The 16,585-nt window shown below is 41.7% G+C and overlaps 1 protein-coding gene across 1 annotated transcript in view; it reads left to right on the top strand.

Moving 5' to 3' along the window:
- The window catches only part of LOC122814070 (active breakpoint cluster region-related protein-like), a 1,143,696-nt gene that overhangs the window by 743,193 nt on the left and 383,918 nt on the right, over positions 1-16,585 (top strand). Inside the window, exon 11 of the mRNA XM_044086683.1 lies at positions 6,642-6,767. Within this exon, the coding sequence (XP_043942618.1) occupies positions 6,642-6,767 (126 nt within the window). The remainder of the gene's footprint in view (positions 1-6,641; positions 6,768-16,585) is intronic.

Here is a 16,585-nt window from a genome sequence, read left to right as displayed (position 1 = left end):
AAGATAGAGGTGTGTATTCTCAGGTCTGACCATGCACATGTGGTAGCCACACACAGACTGGGGCTACATCACAGTGTACTAGTTACAGACCAAAGCTGCTTACCCTTTTCAAGATAGAGGTGTGTATTCTCAGGTCTGACCATGCACATGTGGTAGCCCACACAGAAACCGGAGCTACATCACAGTGTACTAGTCACAGACCAAGGCTGCTTACCCTTTTCAAGATAGAGGTGTGTATTCTCAGGTATGACCATGCACATGAGGTAGCCCACACACAACCTAGGGCTACATCACAGTGAACTAGTTACAGACCAAGGCTGCTTACCATTTTCAAGATAGAGGTGTGTATTGTCAGATCTGACCATGCACATGTGGTAGCCCACACACAGCCTGGGGGCTACATCACAGTGTACTAGTTACAGACCAAGGCTGCTTACCCTTTTCAAGATAGAGGTGTGTATTCTCAGGTCTGACCATGCACATGTGATAGTCCACACACAGCCTGGCGCTACATCACAGTGTACTAGTTACAGACCAAGGCTGCTTACCATTTTCAAGATAGAGGTGTGTATTCTCAGGTGTGACCATGCACATGTGGTAGCCCACACACAGCCTGGGGCTACATTACAGTGTACTAGTTACAGCCCAAGGCTGCTTACCCTTTTCAAGATAGAGGTGTGCATTGTCAGATCTGACCATGCACGTGTGGTAGCCCACACACAGCATGGGGCTACATCACAGTGTACTAGTTACAGACCAAGACTGCTTACCCTTTTCAAGAAAGAGGTGTGTATTGTCAGATCTGACCATGCACATTTTGAAGCCCACACATAGACTGGGGCTACATCACAGTGTACTAGTTACAGACCAAGGCTGCTTACCCTTTTCAAGCTAGAGGTGTGTATTCTCAGGTCTGACCATGCACATGTGGTAGCCCACACACAGCCTGGGGCTACGTCACAGTGTACTCATTACAGACCAAGGCTGCTTACCCTTTGCAAGATAGAGGTGGGTATTCTCAGGTCTGACCATGCACATGTGGTAGCCTACACAGAAACTGGGGCTACATCACAGTGTACTAGTTACAGACCAAGGCTGCTTACCCTTTTCAAGATAGAGGTGTGTATTCTCAGGTCTGACCATGCACATGTGGTAGCCCACACACAACCTGGGGCTACATCACAGTGTACTAGTTACAGACCAAGGCTGCTTACCCTTTTCAAGATAGAGATGTGTTCTCTCAGGTCTGACCATGCACATGTGGTAGCCCACACACAGACCGGGGCTACATCACAGTGTACTAGTTACAGACCAAGGCTGCTTACCCTTTTCAAGATAGAGGTGTGTATTCTCAGGTCTGACCATGCACATGTAGTAGCCCACACACAGCCTGGGGCTACATCACAGTGCACTAGTTACAGACCAAGGCTGCTTACCCTTTTCAAGATAGATGTGTGTATTCTCAGGTCTGAGCATGCACATGTAGTAGCCCAGACACAGACTGGGGTTACATCACAGTGTACTAGTTACAGACCAAGGCTGCTTACCATTTCAAGATAGAGGTGTGTATCTCAGGTCTGGCCATGCACATTTGGTAGCCCACACACAGACTGGGGCTACATCACAGTGTACTAGTTACAGACCAAGGCTGCTTACCCTTTTCAAGAAAGAGGTGTGTATTGCCAGATCTGACCATGCACATGTGGTAGCCCACATACAGACTGGGGCTACATCACAGTGTACTAGTTACAGACCAAGCCTGCTTACCCTTTTCAAGATAGAGGTGTGCATTGTCAGATCTGACCATGCACGTGTGGTAGCCCACACACAGCATGGGGCTACATCACAGTGTACTAGTTACAGACCAAGACTGCTTACCCTTTTCAAGAAAGAGGTGTGTATTGTCAGATCTGACCATGCACATTTTGAAGCCCACACATAGACTGGGGCTACATCACAGTGTACTAGTTACAGACCAAGGCTGCTTACCCTTTTCAAGCTAGAGGTGTGTATTCTCAGGTCTGACCATGCACATGTGGTAGCCCACACACAGCCTGGGGCTACGTCACAGTGTACTCATTACAGACCAAGGCTGCTTACCCTTTGCAAGACAGAGGTGGGTATTCTCAGGTCTGACCATGCACATGTGGTAGCCTACACAGAAACTGGGGCTACATCACAGTGTACTAGTTACAGACCAAGGCTGCTTACCCTTTTCAAGATAGAGGTGTGTATTCTCAGGTCTGACCATGCACATGTGGTAGCCCACACACAACCTGGGGCTACATCACAGTGTACTAGTTACAGACCAAGGCTGCTTACCCTTTTCAAGATAGAGATGTGTTCTCTCAGGTCTGACCATGCACATGTGGTAGCCCACACACAGACCGGGGCTACATCACAGTGTACTAGTTACAGACCAAGGCTGCTTACCCTTTTCAAGATAGAGGTGTGTATTCTCAGGTCTGACCATGCACATTTGGTAGCCCACACACAGACTGGGGCTACATCACAGTGTACTAGTTACAGACCAAGGCTGCTTACCCTTTTCAAGATAGAGGTGTGTATTTTCAGGTATGACCATGCACATGTGGTAGCCCACACACAGAATGGGGCTACATCACAGTGTACTAGTTACAGACCAAGGCTGCATACCCTTCTCAAGATAGAGGTGTGTATTTTCAGGTCTGACCATGCACAAGTGGTAGCCCACACACAGACAGGGGCTACATCACAGTGTACTAGTTACATACCAAGGCTGCTTACCCTTTTCAAGATAGAGGTGTGTATTCTCAGGTCTGACCATGCACATGTGGTAGCCCACACACAGACTGGGGCTACATCACAGTGTACTAGTTACAGACCAAGGCTGCTTACCCTTTTCAAGATAGAGGTGTGTATTGTCAGATCTCATCATGCACATGTGGTAGCCCACACACAGACTGGGGCTACATCACAGTGTACTAGTTACAGACCAAGGCTGCTTACCCTTTTCAAGATAGAGGTGTATATTCTCAGGTCTGACCATGCACATGTGGTAGCCCATACAAAGACAGGGGCTACATCACAGTGTACTAGTTACAGACCAAGGCTGCTTACCCTTTTCAAGATAGAGGTGTGTATTGTCAGACCTGACCATGCACATGTGGTAGCCCACACACAGCCTGGGGCTACATCACAGTGTACTAGATACAGACCAAGGCTGCTTACCCTTTTCAAGATAGAGGTGTGTATTCTCAGGTCTGACCATGCACATGTGGTAGCCACACACAGACTGGGGCTACATCACAGTGTACTAGTTACAGACCAAAGCTGCTTACCCTTTTCAAGATAGAGGTGTGTATTTTCAGGTCTGACCATGCACATGTGGTAGCCCACACACAGCCTGGGGCTACGTCACAGTGTAATAGTTACAGACCAAGGCTGCTTACCCTTTTCAAGATAGAGGTGTGTATTCTCAGGTCTGACCATGCACATGTGGTAGCCCACACAGAAACCGGAGCTACATCACAGTGTACTAGTCACAGACCAAGGCTGCTTACCCTTTTCAAGATAGAGGTGTGTATTCTCAGGTCTGACCATGCACATGAGGTAGCCCACACACAACCTAGGGCTACATCACAGTGTACTAGTTACAGACCAAGGCTGCTTACCCTTTTCAAGATAGAGGTGTGTTCTCTCAGGTCTGACCATGCACATGTGGTAGCCCACACACAGACTGGGGCTACATCACAGTGTACTAGTTACAGACCAAGGCTGCTTACCCTTTTCAAGATAGAGGTGTGTATTCTCAGGTCTGACCATGCACATGTGGTAGCCCACACACAGACTGGGGCTACATCACAGTGTACTAGTTACAGACCAAGGCTGCTTACCCTTTTCAAGATAGAATTGTGTATTCTCAGGTCTGACTATGCACATGTGGTAGCCCACACACAGACTGGGGCTACGTCACAGTGTACTAGTTACAGACCAAGGCTGCTTACCCTTTTCAAGATAGAGGTGTGTATTTTCAGGTCTTACCATGCACAAGTGGTAGCCCACACACAGAATGGGGCTACATCACGGTGTACTAGTTACAGACCAAGGCTGCTTACCCTTTTCAAGATAGAGGTGTATATTCTCAGGTCTGACCATGCACATGTGGTAGCCCACACACAGACTGGGGCTTCGTCACAGTGTACTAGTTACAGACCAAGGCTGCGTACCCTTTTCAAGATAGAGGTGTGTATTCTCAGGTCTGGCCATGCACATTTGGTAGCCCACACACAGCCTGGGGCTACGTCACAGTGTAATAGTTACAGACCAAGGCTGCTTACCCTTTTCAAGATAGAGGTGTGTATTCTCAGGTCTGACCATGCACATGTGGTAGCCCACACACAGACTGGAGCTACATCACAGTGTACTAGTTGCAGACCAAGGCTGCTTACCCTTTTCAAGATAGAGGTGGGTATTCTCAGGTCTAACCATACACATGTGGTAGCCCACACACAGCCTGGGGCTACATCACAGTGTACTAGTTACACACCAAGGCTGCTTACCCTTTTCAAGATAGAGGTGTGTATTCTCAGGTCTGACCATGCACATGTGGTAGCCACACACAGCCTGGTGCTACATCACAGTGTACTAGTTACACACCAAGGCTGCTTACCCTTTTCAAGATAGAGGTGTGTATTCTCAGGTCTGACCATGCACATGTGGTAGCCCACACACAGCCTGGGGCTACGTCACAGTGTACTCATTACAGACCAAGGCTGCTTACCCTTTTCAAGATAGAGGTGGGTATTCTCAGGTCTAACCATACACATGTGGTAGCCCACACACAGCCTGGGGCTACATCACAGTGTACTAGTTACACACCAAGGCTGCTTACCCTTTTCAAGATAGAGGTGTGTATTCTCAGGTCTGACCATGCACATGTGGTAGCCACACACAGACTGGGGCTACGTCACAGTGTACTAGTTACAGACCAAGACTGCTTACCCTTTCCTGCTGTCCTGCTGCACCTTCTGTGCTTCAGCATGTAACATTGGCACAGTGAGGTAGACTGCTTCCCTCACCCTAGGGGTGGGAAAGATTACCATGACCACTCCCACCCCTCTCAGTATCCTCACCGCGTACCTTGACTGCTCATTACATTGAGGTTATCTGGGGTGGGTTTATGGCATCACTCTGGTCCACAGAGTTAATGGAAGATGGCAGTTGTGAGCATGATTTTAAAGATGAGGTTCATAGGGCAGAATATATTGATGCCCGCTTTACCTCAGGTTGTGAATTTTGGATTGAATATGAATTTAATAGCTGTTCATTTGGAAATTTCTTCCTCTCTTCTTCATCTCTGTAGCTCCATCCTCATTTCTCTTTATTTGCACTATAGCTGTGAAGCATTGAAAATATTTTTGGATCCCCTAATACCATTCCTAAGGGTTTTAATTCTTTGGTAGAGTTTTATTCTGCATCAAATGATTATATACATTGGTTCACATTTCTCTTCCCTTATTACCAGACTTGTAGCAAATCAATTTTGCTACTGATAAGTCTGGTAAAAAGGTATATATACTGCCACAGTACCTACAGGTTAAAGAGTAGATGTTCTGAGCCACTGTGAAAGAGAATTCATGTTCCTGGCTCTTTGTTTGTTAATGCATTAAGTTTACTTATGTGCTTATTTCTATAGTTGTTTGTTTCTTTGTCTCTCTGTGTTTTTAATGCTTTTTATTACACCATTACTATTCTCTTGCTCTGCCTGTCTTACTTTCTTTCCACTCGTGATACAGGAGCATAAAGTTGTAGGACCTGTTGAGTCTGTGAAAAGTATAGAAATGTTAGAATTTGTTACCCACTGCAAGTTTTTCCTGCAGTGCCCAAGAGCTGGCACAAATCAGGATAAAGGGGCAGGACACACAATCTAGTGGTCCCACAGTGACATCTTACAACAGGCAGGGTGATCTGCCTCAAGCCCTGACAGGAATCAGGATTTTCAGATCATCTTGATGCATAGCTCTTGCCAGATGGGACATTTATCTGTTCCACAGAGTTTGATAATCCTCAGTTCCAGTTCACACAGGACAGATGGTAACCATATGAGGCTTGCAACACAGCATGATTTAAAAAAGAGGTGACATCATACACTGGTACTTGATTTCTAATATTAAAGACTGAATGTAACTAACTTTCTGTTGCACAATATGAGAAACTGCAAGAATGTAGTGAATACGCCGGCAATGTGTATATTCTAATTTGAAAAAAAAAAACAATTGATAAGATTATAAGCAACTCTCTTGTTCTTCCTTCATTCTGAACATAAAACTGCATTATGCTGTATACAACTGTCATTCTTAAATTAAAAACGTATTTCACTATAAATGGTAAATATATGATATAAGCTGTGATGTTGCTCATTAAGGAAGCTACACACGTTAATCAGTGCCATTTCATACAAGACATTATAATGAATTATTCATCAACGTAATTGTAAAGATTTAGTTAGTTCTGAATGTTTGTTTAGTGGCCCAGATCATGGCTGAAAAGGGTCCACTGGCTCATCACTCCTTCTGTCAGAGCAAATTGTTGGCTTAGCAATGAAACCTTTTTACAGTAATAGTTCTTTAAATGATCTCTGTTTTTCGTTTTCCTGTTAGCATGGTGACAGATTCCTGATGACCCGAGTGCTTGAGCGTGTCAAGAAAAGACTGAGGGACAATGAACTCTGGCTACTCAAACATTCTCCCACCATCCCTCTGATGGTTAGTAGCAGGAATGGAAAGGTAATCAGCTTTGTTGGTCTATTGCCTGGAACAGTGAAATGGCTTGATATTACAACAATAGGAAAAGTGTAGTCTTATGTCTCATCACACTCTGTCTGTGATGCAGTTTATGTGCAAAAACACTAAATGGGAAAAGCAACAACGTACTGGGGTAGAATGGAGTGAGGTGCTGCCAATATCTGATTTAAATATTTGCACAGGCTGTTACCAAAGTTCAGTTGATTTTTTTTCTGGGGGGGGGGCACAGATGGAGTACAGTGGTACTAGTTATGAATCTTTTTGATGAGGACGGAGGTTCCTAAATGTTTTTTTTTTTACATATCTATCAGCTGCTAATGACGCTTCTTGTAAAAAGGTTAAGGTTCTTTCTCATTAATCCTGTCTAGTACCTAAACTCACATCATCTCCCCACTTGATTTCCTGATTATATCAAATAACGCATGCATACCTGTCAACCTGTCAACCTCTTAGCACAAAAAATCTGGACAAAGCCAAAAATAACGGGGAGGACAGTGGCCCAAGAATAAGGACAAACTTTAACAAGTGCTCTTATAAACTTAAAAAAATGCTAGAATAAAAGGGTTTGTATTAGCATGCATTTTCTGAAGGATATGAAGTATAAAACTTAAATGTCTGCCATTCTTTAGTGAATTCAGTCCTCACTGATTTGTCAGAAAAACTCATATTTTATGAGGAACAGACCAAAAATAATGAGGCAAAAATCTGAACATTCTGTGAACATGTGGGCAGTTGAGAGGTATGGCTACATGACAGAAACGGAGCTGCTGCAGTTATCAGACAACATTTTGTTACAATATAACTTGACTGAGAATAGGAACCTATGGGTTCACGGATTTGAGTTATTCTGACTATGAGTGGAGCACGTAAAAAATCTGCAAGGGTACGGGATGCAATGGTTGTGCATGTTGAAGGGAAAGAAACCCTGCAGTTTTATTATATATATCTGAGTTTCATGGGGGAAAAGAGAAAGCAATGTAGTCATACCTCCAGATTTTCGCAGAATGTCCAGATTTTGGCCTCATATTTTTGGTCTGTTTCTCATAAAAAATGTGTTTTTCTGGCAAATCAATGGCAAATCATTGAGGAATGAAGTCAAAAAATAATGGTAGACATTTGAGCTTTAGACTTCATATCCTCCAGAAAATTCATACCAATGCAAAACGTGTTGTTCTATCAAGTTTCTAAGTTTGTAAGAGCAATATTTAAAATGTGTCACTAATTTTGGGCCATTGCCCCCCCCCCCCCAATATTTGTGGTTTTGTTCAGATTTCCTGCCCTAAGAGGTTGAGAGGCATGATTGTAGTGATGACAGAGAAGTTTTGGAATGACTCTGAAATGCAGGAAAATCTGCCATTTGTTTCACCATTTCATCTTCCAAAGAGCTTATTAATCGTTATGCTGACGAATTAAAGAAATGATAAAAACACTGAACCTGAGTTATTTGACTCTGTAATTGACAGAATTGGTTGTGGTATAAGAAATGACTAGACAAGGTGGAAACTGTTAATTAAGGCAGATTTGTTGTTATTGATGTGTGGAATTATATATTTATGATTAAAGGAACTGACTGCACTATTGTAATTTTTTAAAACTGTACATGAGACGGTGAAAACAGACTGAGCTGTAACTGCAATTGTAACGGGAATGACAGATAAGTATGAAACGCACAATGCATTTAAAATGTGAATGAAGTGAGGTAATTAATACGATAACAATAAATGTCATTAAAATAATCAGCTGTACAGAAGCTGAGGAATTACAAAGTAGTAAACTAATTCATTAAGATGTGTAAAAGGAAAGAAAAGCATTTTCAGTTGGGAATTCTGCAGGTCATAAAATAAAATCTTGAAAATCAGCTGTTTGTGAGACAAACAAATTGAAATAGTGAAAGCAGTATAAGAATGTGCCAAAGAAGAAACAAAAATAGAAATCAGAAAAAAAAAAGAAACAAAATATTCAGTGAGTTCTTAGAAGAACCAACTCAAAACGCAAAAGGATAAAACCCAGACTATGACCCATATCACCCTGGATCCGATAGTATCTCAGAGACTAGAGCAGCTAGTAGGAGAGGGCAAGTGTTAGCAGCCAACAACAGCTCAGCCATATAGGAAGAGGAAATGTAACAGCTTGGGCTGTTGATATACTGACACCTAGTGGATAGGAGGTGCCATGAAAGGGCAGCATTAGCATCTAGATTTGCATGTCCACAAGACAGCAAAGTGATATCTGTATCCAGTCCATATACTTAAGCACATATGTGATCATGGCCTACAAGACAGCAAAGTGATATCTGTATCCAGTCCATATACTTAAGCACATATGTGATCATGGCCTACAAGACAGCAAAGTGATATCTGTATCCAGTCCATGTACTTAAGCACATATGTGATCATGGCCTATAAGACAGCAAAGTGATATCTGTATCCAGTCCACATACTTAAGCACATATGTGATCATGGCCTACAAGACAGCAAAGTGATATCTGTATCCAGTCCATGTACTTAAGCACATATGTGATCATGGCCTACAAGACAGCAAAGTGATATCTGTATCCAGTCCATGTACTTAAGCACATATGTGATCATGGCCTACAAGACAGCAAAGTGATATCTGTATCCAGTCCACATACTTAAGCACATATGTGATCATGGCCTACAAGACAGCAAAGTGATATCTGTATCCAGTCCATATACTTAAGCACATATGTGATCATGGCCTACAAGACAGCAAAGTGATATCTGTATCCAGTCCATATACTTAAGCACATATGTGATCATGGCCTACAAGACAGCAAAGTGATATCTGTATCCAGTCCATGTACTTAAGCACATATGTGATCATGGACTAGCCTTATGGAATGCTACAGTCATTCTGTCATGGGAGTGGAGGAATACAGACAGCAAAAGGTTTGAGGGCTGCCATCCTGATAACTTCCCATAATTGGTTGTTACCCAAAGTGGAACAAGTGAGCTAGCTTGGAGAAAGAGAGCTGATAGCTGACAGCCAAAAGGGTGAAGATAAAGAAAAACATTTATGCACAGAAAAGTTTAGACTTAATAATCAAAGCATTGTTAAACTAAGCACGGGCTGTGGTTTTCCAAAAGGAGTTACTCTTAGGATTGTACACTACCAGGCAGAAACTTCCATGCCTGAATCCAGAAAAAGGGCTTTGGGATATGACAAGTTTGCACAGGCTAATGAGGTATCTTGGAGCCTTATGCCTAATTCTAAAAGGGAAATCAGACCAACTAAACTGCATTACTTTACAATTGCATTCAACAGCAATTTAAAAGTTTTAAGTAGCAAAATTGTCCATTAAAATCAATAGGCCTAGGGGATGTAGTTACAGCTGCAGCTGGTGTACAGCCCAGATGTGTGTAATACCAGTTCTGATATACAGGTGGAACAGTATTAAGGGTGGCACAGTGGTGCAGCAGGTAGCTTTGTTGCCTCACAGCAACAGGTTCCCTGGTTCAATTCTCAGCTGGGGTGCTTTCTCTGTGGAGTCTCCATGTCCTCCCTGTGTTTGTGTGTGTTTTCGGCAGGTGCTCCAGTTTCCTCCCACATTCCAAAGACATGCAGTAGGTGGACTGGACACTCTAAATTGGCCCTAGGTGTGTGTGTATGGTGTGGATGAACTATTGCTGCAGGGCTAGCCACCCAGAAGTGTAAAGCTTGGCTGTAGGTGACTGTCACTGTTGAAGTGACACCCAAACCCATGTGTAATAATGGGAAAAGGGGTTATGGATGGATATTAGGTCACATCGGGACTGTGCACATGCGCAATAGTATGTTCTACAAGTCATCTCCTTTATACCTGGGGATGACTTAAAACACATTTTCTATAAAAATTCAAACTTTGCTAACATAATGCAGCTTCACAGCATGGCCCCCTGTATTTCCAGAGTTCATAATGCATGCATGACTGTGTCTGTCATACAAGTGGTACTGTGGAGATTGTCAATTTGAGGTGTCTTTTGTTGTAAGTATGTGGTGGGCTCAGCAACCATGTATTTGTGAGTCTTGTTACCTGTTTTTGCTGTAACAGGTATCTCTAACACTTATGACATCAATGTAGCCTCAAATAATGTATCATGCACTCCTCCAGATGGTATGATGCTGTATCGGGGAACAGTTTACAGGACATGTGACAGGATGGTATAGACTCTATGTTCCTCCACCAGAGGGTTTTCATTAAGTTTTATTTCTTTTTATTAACTGGTTTCAGCTTACCATTTAGTTGCATTCCAGTTTACTTTTTAATTAGTTGTTTTCCACCTGTTACTCTGCCCTGATCTTCACTGGATTCAGCCCTGGGTGTATATGATGTAATATTTGACAAAATATTCAAAGCATTATCAGCACTATTGGCAGTCAGGGATAAAGCCCATACTATGGCCAAGGTGACCGGAGTTTGAGCAGAGGCAGGAGCATGCGTGTGTATAGAAAGGGTACTGTGATTGCTAGAGTAAGCCAAATCACTCATCCTCTGACCAGGGACTTAGGGCCTATAAATATATGTCCTCGTTACTGGGGGTAAAGAGAAGGCACAAAGTCCCCCTTATAGCTGCCTGAATTATGGCCCTTCTGGACAGCTCTCACCTTCATGCTAAAGATGCCTAATTCAGGAGAACAAAGGGACTCAGATCAGGGAGGATTGATGGTCAGCTGGCATAGGGTGAACAGCACCCAGAAAACAAAAAAAAAAACTCAAACCATTAAAAGTCTAAAAAAGAGGGAATTAGACATCTCTCTGTGCACATTAATTACATATTTTGGTCATATTGCAAACCCCCTAAACTGGAAACTGTTCACTTGTGAATATAAAAATAAAGAATGCAAGATTCAGTCTCATGTAGACAGAATGAAGCTGAAAAATACATTTTGGGTCATTTGATATATCCGAAGCCTGGAATTATTAAAGAATTCATTCCATAAATGCACAATTACCTGGTGAAGATGCAAAAAGATGCAGTTATTTCAAGAGTATAATTGTTTATTTCCTGGCTTGGGCTGTTTGCCAAGAGAATATCATATTAATATAAACATAAAGAAGGTGACTCCACTGACCACTCTAACTCCAAGCCCATAGCTATAGTCTCTCCCCTATCAAATATTCTTGAAAAGTACATCCACAAACACCTGCTACATCATCTTTTACAAGAAAGTTTCCTAACCCCTACACAACGTGGCTTTCACCCTAAACATAGTACTTCCGCTGCACTAATAACTTTCACACAGACGATCTCCAGATTTTGTAACAATAATCAACTTGTTTCCTGCCTGTTCTTCAAACTCTCCAAAGCCTTTGACACTGTTTCTCACAACCTACGTCTCTCTAAACTAGCCAACCTCTAGCTCTCCAACTCATCTCTTTCTTGGTTCACAAGCAACCTGTCAAACAGATTTCAATCTGTAAAGTGGCTCTCTGCATCCTCCCCCCTCCTTCCAGTCCAAACTGGCGTTCTCCAGGGGTCCATTCTTGGACCCCTACTATTCAACATTTTTACTAATAACCTTTATACTTCCTGCCCAAATTCCTGTCTAATACAGTACACTGATGACTTTACAATTATTTCCTTTTCTGATAATCTCTCCCACCTCCTAACTCTTACCCAGGAAATTCTGCTTTCAATTGGAAAATGACCAAGAACAAACCAACTTTTATTCAACACTACAAAAACTATACTCCTTCTCTTCCTCCCTAAATCTCTGCAACACCTCATATCTTCCTTCTCTGTCTCCTCCCTCAACAATGCAACTACCAAAGTGGAACACCACACTAAATTATTAGGGGTCATAATTGACGACCAACTAAAATTCAACCTACTTATCCAACAATCCATTAAAAAGATTCATCTAAAACTTGGTATTCTCTGTAGAAATAAGAAATTCTTCACAAGTACATCTAAGCTGTCTCTTTCACAAGCCCATCTACAACCCTCCCTATTATATGCTGCCCCTATCCACCCTCCCTATTATATGCTGCCCCTATCCACCCTCCATATTATATGCTACCCTTTTCCACCCTCCCTATTATATGCTGCCCCTTTCCACTCTCCCTATTATATGCTGCCCCTATCCACCCTCCCTATTATATGCTGCCCCTATCCTTACCTACTTCTTCTTCTTCTTTCAGCCATTCCCATTAGGGGTCACCACAGTGGCTCATCTGTTTCCATTTCTTCCTGTCCTCTGCATCTTGCTCTGTCACACCAACCACCTGCATGCCCTCTCTCACCACATCCATAAACCTTATCTTAGGCCTTCCGCTTTTCCTGTTACCTGGTAGTTTCATCCTTAGCATCTTTTTCCCAATATACTCAACATCCCTCCTCAGCACATGTCCAAACCAACGTAATCTTGTCTCTCTGGCTTTGTCTCCAAACCTTCCAACCTGGGCTGACCCTCTAATATACTTATTCCTAATCCTGTCCACCCTCGTCATACCCAGTTCAAATATTAACATCTTTAACTCTGCCACATCCAACTCAAACTCCTGCCTTTTTGTCATTGCCATTGTCTCCAACCCATATAACATAGCTGGTCTCACTACCCTCTTGTAGACATTCCCTTTCACTCTTACAGGTACTCGTCTGTCACAAATCACTTCTGACACTCTTCTCCACCCACTCCATTCTGCCTGTACTCTCTTCTTCACCTCTCTTCCACACTCACCATTACTCTGAACTGTTGATCCCAAGTATTTAAACTCATCCACCTTCACCAACTCTACTCCCTGCATCCTCACCATTCCTCTAACCTCCCTCTCATTCACACACATATATTCTGTCTTAGTCCTGCTGACCATCATTCCTCTTCTCTCTCGAGCATATCTCCATCTCTCCAGGGTCTCCACCACCTGTTCCCTACCCTCACTACAGATCACAATGTCATCTGCAAACATCATAGTCCACGAGGACTCCTGTCTGATCTCGTCTGTCAACCTGTCCATCACCATTGCAAATAAGAAAGGGCTCATAGCTGATCCTTGATGTAATCCCACCTCCACCTTAAACGCATCTTTCACTCCCACTGCAGATCTCACCACTGTCACACTACCCTTGTACATATCCTGTACCACTCTTACATACTTCTCTGACACTCCAGACTTCCTCATACAATACCACAACTCCTCTCTAGGCACCCTGTCATATGCTTTCCCTAAGTCCATAAAAACACAATGCAACTCCTTCTGACCTTCTCTGTACTTCTCCAGCAACACTCTCAGAGCAAACATCACCTCTGTAGTGCTCTTTCCCAGCATGAAACCATACAGCTGATCACTGATCATCACGTCCATTCGTAACCTAGCTTCCGCTACTCTTTCCCATAACTTCATGCTGTGACTGATCAATTTAATCCCTCTGTAGTTACTATGGCAATGCACATCCCACTTATTCTTAAAAAATGGTACCAAAACACTTTTTCTCCATTCCTCAGGCATCCTCTCACTTTCCAAGATTTCATTAAACAATCTAGTTAAAAACTCCACTGCCATTTCACCTAAACACCTCCATGCTTCCACAGATATGTCATCTGGACCAACAGCCTTTCCGTTCTTCATCCTCTTTATAGCTGTCCTTACTTCCTCCTTGCTAATCCACTGCACTCACCTACAATCAAATTTACTAAATAAATTAGAACTTGCATACAGTAAAATCAATAGATTTGCAGCAAATCAACCCTATCACTCTCAGCACTACCTGTCTCTAAAAAACCTACAGTGGTTAGAGTTCCAACAACTCCTATTGTCTCAACTACAACTGACCCACTCCATTCTAAACCAAGCGAACTTCCGTCCTGCTCTGTCTACTCTCATCTCTCTCTATACCCCTAATCGCACTCTCTGTAGTCCCAACCAACATCTCCTAGAAACCTATAAGCTCAAAAAATCCATAGGGCAAACTTCTCTACAGACATTCAGTTACCATGCATGGAATAAGCTGCCTTTACATGGAAGAAAGATTTGTAACTCAAACTGTTTTAAAAACACTTTAAAAGTCCACCTGTTGAACTCGTGGACATGCCCTTGCCACAACCCCACTTAATCTTCTTCTCCACTTCTATTACAACTGCCCCCCCTTATTGTATTCCAGTTCTTCTTTCCTCACTTCTCTTCGATCTCAATTCACTTTTAAATCCGCTGCTGTCCCAGAGTTATTTTGTTTCCAGACTCAGTTTTCATAAAATCACATTATATTTTCTTCTAAACCAACATCATACCATATATTATATATATATATATATATAAAAAAAAAAAATATATATATATATATATATATATATATATATATATACATGCACAGACACACATATGTAAGCATTAAAACAATAATATAATACTGTGATTATGCAAGGGAACTAACTTTATGTGATTACTGTACTAATTAATTACTTTTGCCCATATTATATTATGTAAATATGTCATATGTAAATATGTAAGCACCTTAGCAATTGTATTTCTATATGTGTTATTGTATGTGACAATTCTACCACTTTTTTTTCTGTATCAGTTTATATCATGTATGTATCTTATGGAACTTTTCTATCCATCCCTCTGCTGAAAAGGGCATTTGCCAGTCAGACTAACCCAGTCAACAAATGTCAAATAAATAAATATAAATCCTGTTTTACCAGTAGAGCTATCTAAAGGAAAGGATCAGTAACCATAACAATGTAGAACTGAAAGGGGACTAATTAGACTGGAAATTATGGGTGTTATTAAGGAACACATGCTGCTTACTGGATGCGTAAATAGCCTGGTTAAAGTTGTGAAACGAGACACAATTCATGTTTCTACAGCTGCACCAGATCTTAATAGAACTAAAAATAGACAAATATTTACTTCATAGAGTAGATGAAGTGGCTTTACTTGGGACTATTACGAACTGTTTTTTTTTTTTTCTGTAATTGATGTAAATCAGGAATCTTGGCAAATTAAATTTGAAGACATTTCTACGTTATGTAGATTTAATATGCTTATGGGAAGTTTTCGGATTATAAGTCCTTCATGTAGTATTTTATAAGCATCTGAGGAGGTCCAGAGAGTTCTTGCACAGATTATTGAGGAACTTGAGAGTAGTGTGAATACAGCTTATAATTTATTGATACAGGGATGAAACCAGAGAAGAATATGAAGAAAAGCTTATAAAGCAGATGAGTGTCACAGTATGGAAACAATCTAAGCAGAAGTGAAAACCTGAGTAAATGTGCTAAACTGTATAGGTCACATTGTAGCTTTAAATGACCTGAATACCTCTCAACTGTTCAGATTTTTGCAGAATTTTCAGATTTGTGCCACATTTATTTGGATTGTTCCTCATAAAAATATGTGTTTTCCTGGCAAATCACTGAGGACTGAATTCACTAAATAATGACATACATTTGAGTTTCAGATTTCATATCCTTCAAAAAATGCATACTAACACAAATCCTGTTATCTTAACATATTGCTAAGTTTATAAGAACAATACTTGAAATCCCTATTTTTGGGTCTCTGTCCACCCTTTAGTTTTGGCTTTGTCCAGATTAGTATTGTTAAGAGGTTGAGATGTATTAGAGCTATAGTATAACTACTCCTTCCAATAGACAGGCAAATACTTACTCGATTTTGTTTGGTATGGTATGGCATAGAACTTTTAAAGGTTGTTCTGAACATGTCCAAAAAAGTGTGTCACTGAAGCTTTTTGAACAAGTTGTGTAATGACGGTAGAGCAAAAAAAGGGTTTTGAAATGTTTAAATAATGAGTGATGCAAATCCCCCAATATGTGAATGCTACTTATATTACAAGTAG

This window comes from Protopterus annectens, chromosome 10.part0, assembly GCF_019279795.1.
Source record: "Protopterus annectens isolate FY-2018-M chromosome 10.part0, PAN1.0, whole genome shotgun sequence".
In the NCBI taxonomy this organism is placed as follows: Eukaryota; Metazoa; Chordata; order Ceratodontiformes; family Protopteridae; genus Protopterus; species Protopterus annectens.
This window is presented reverse-complemented; position numbering and strand designations above follow the sequence as displayed.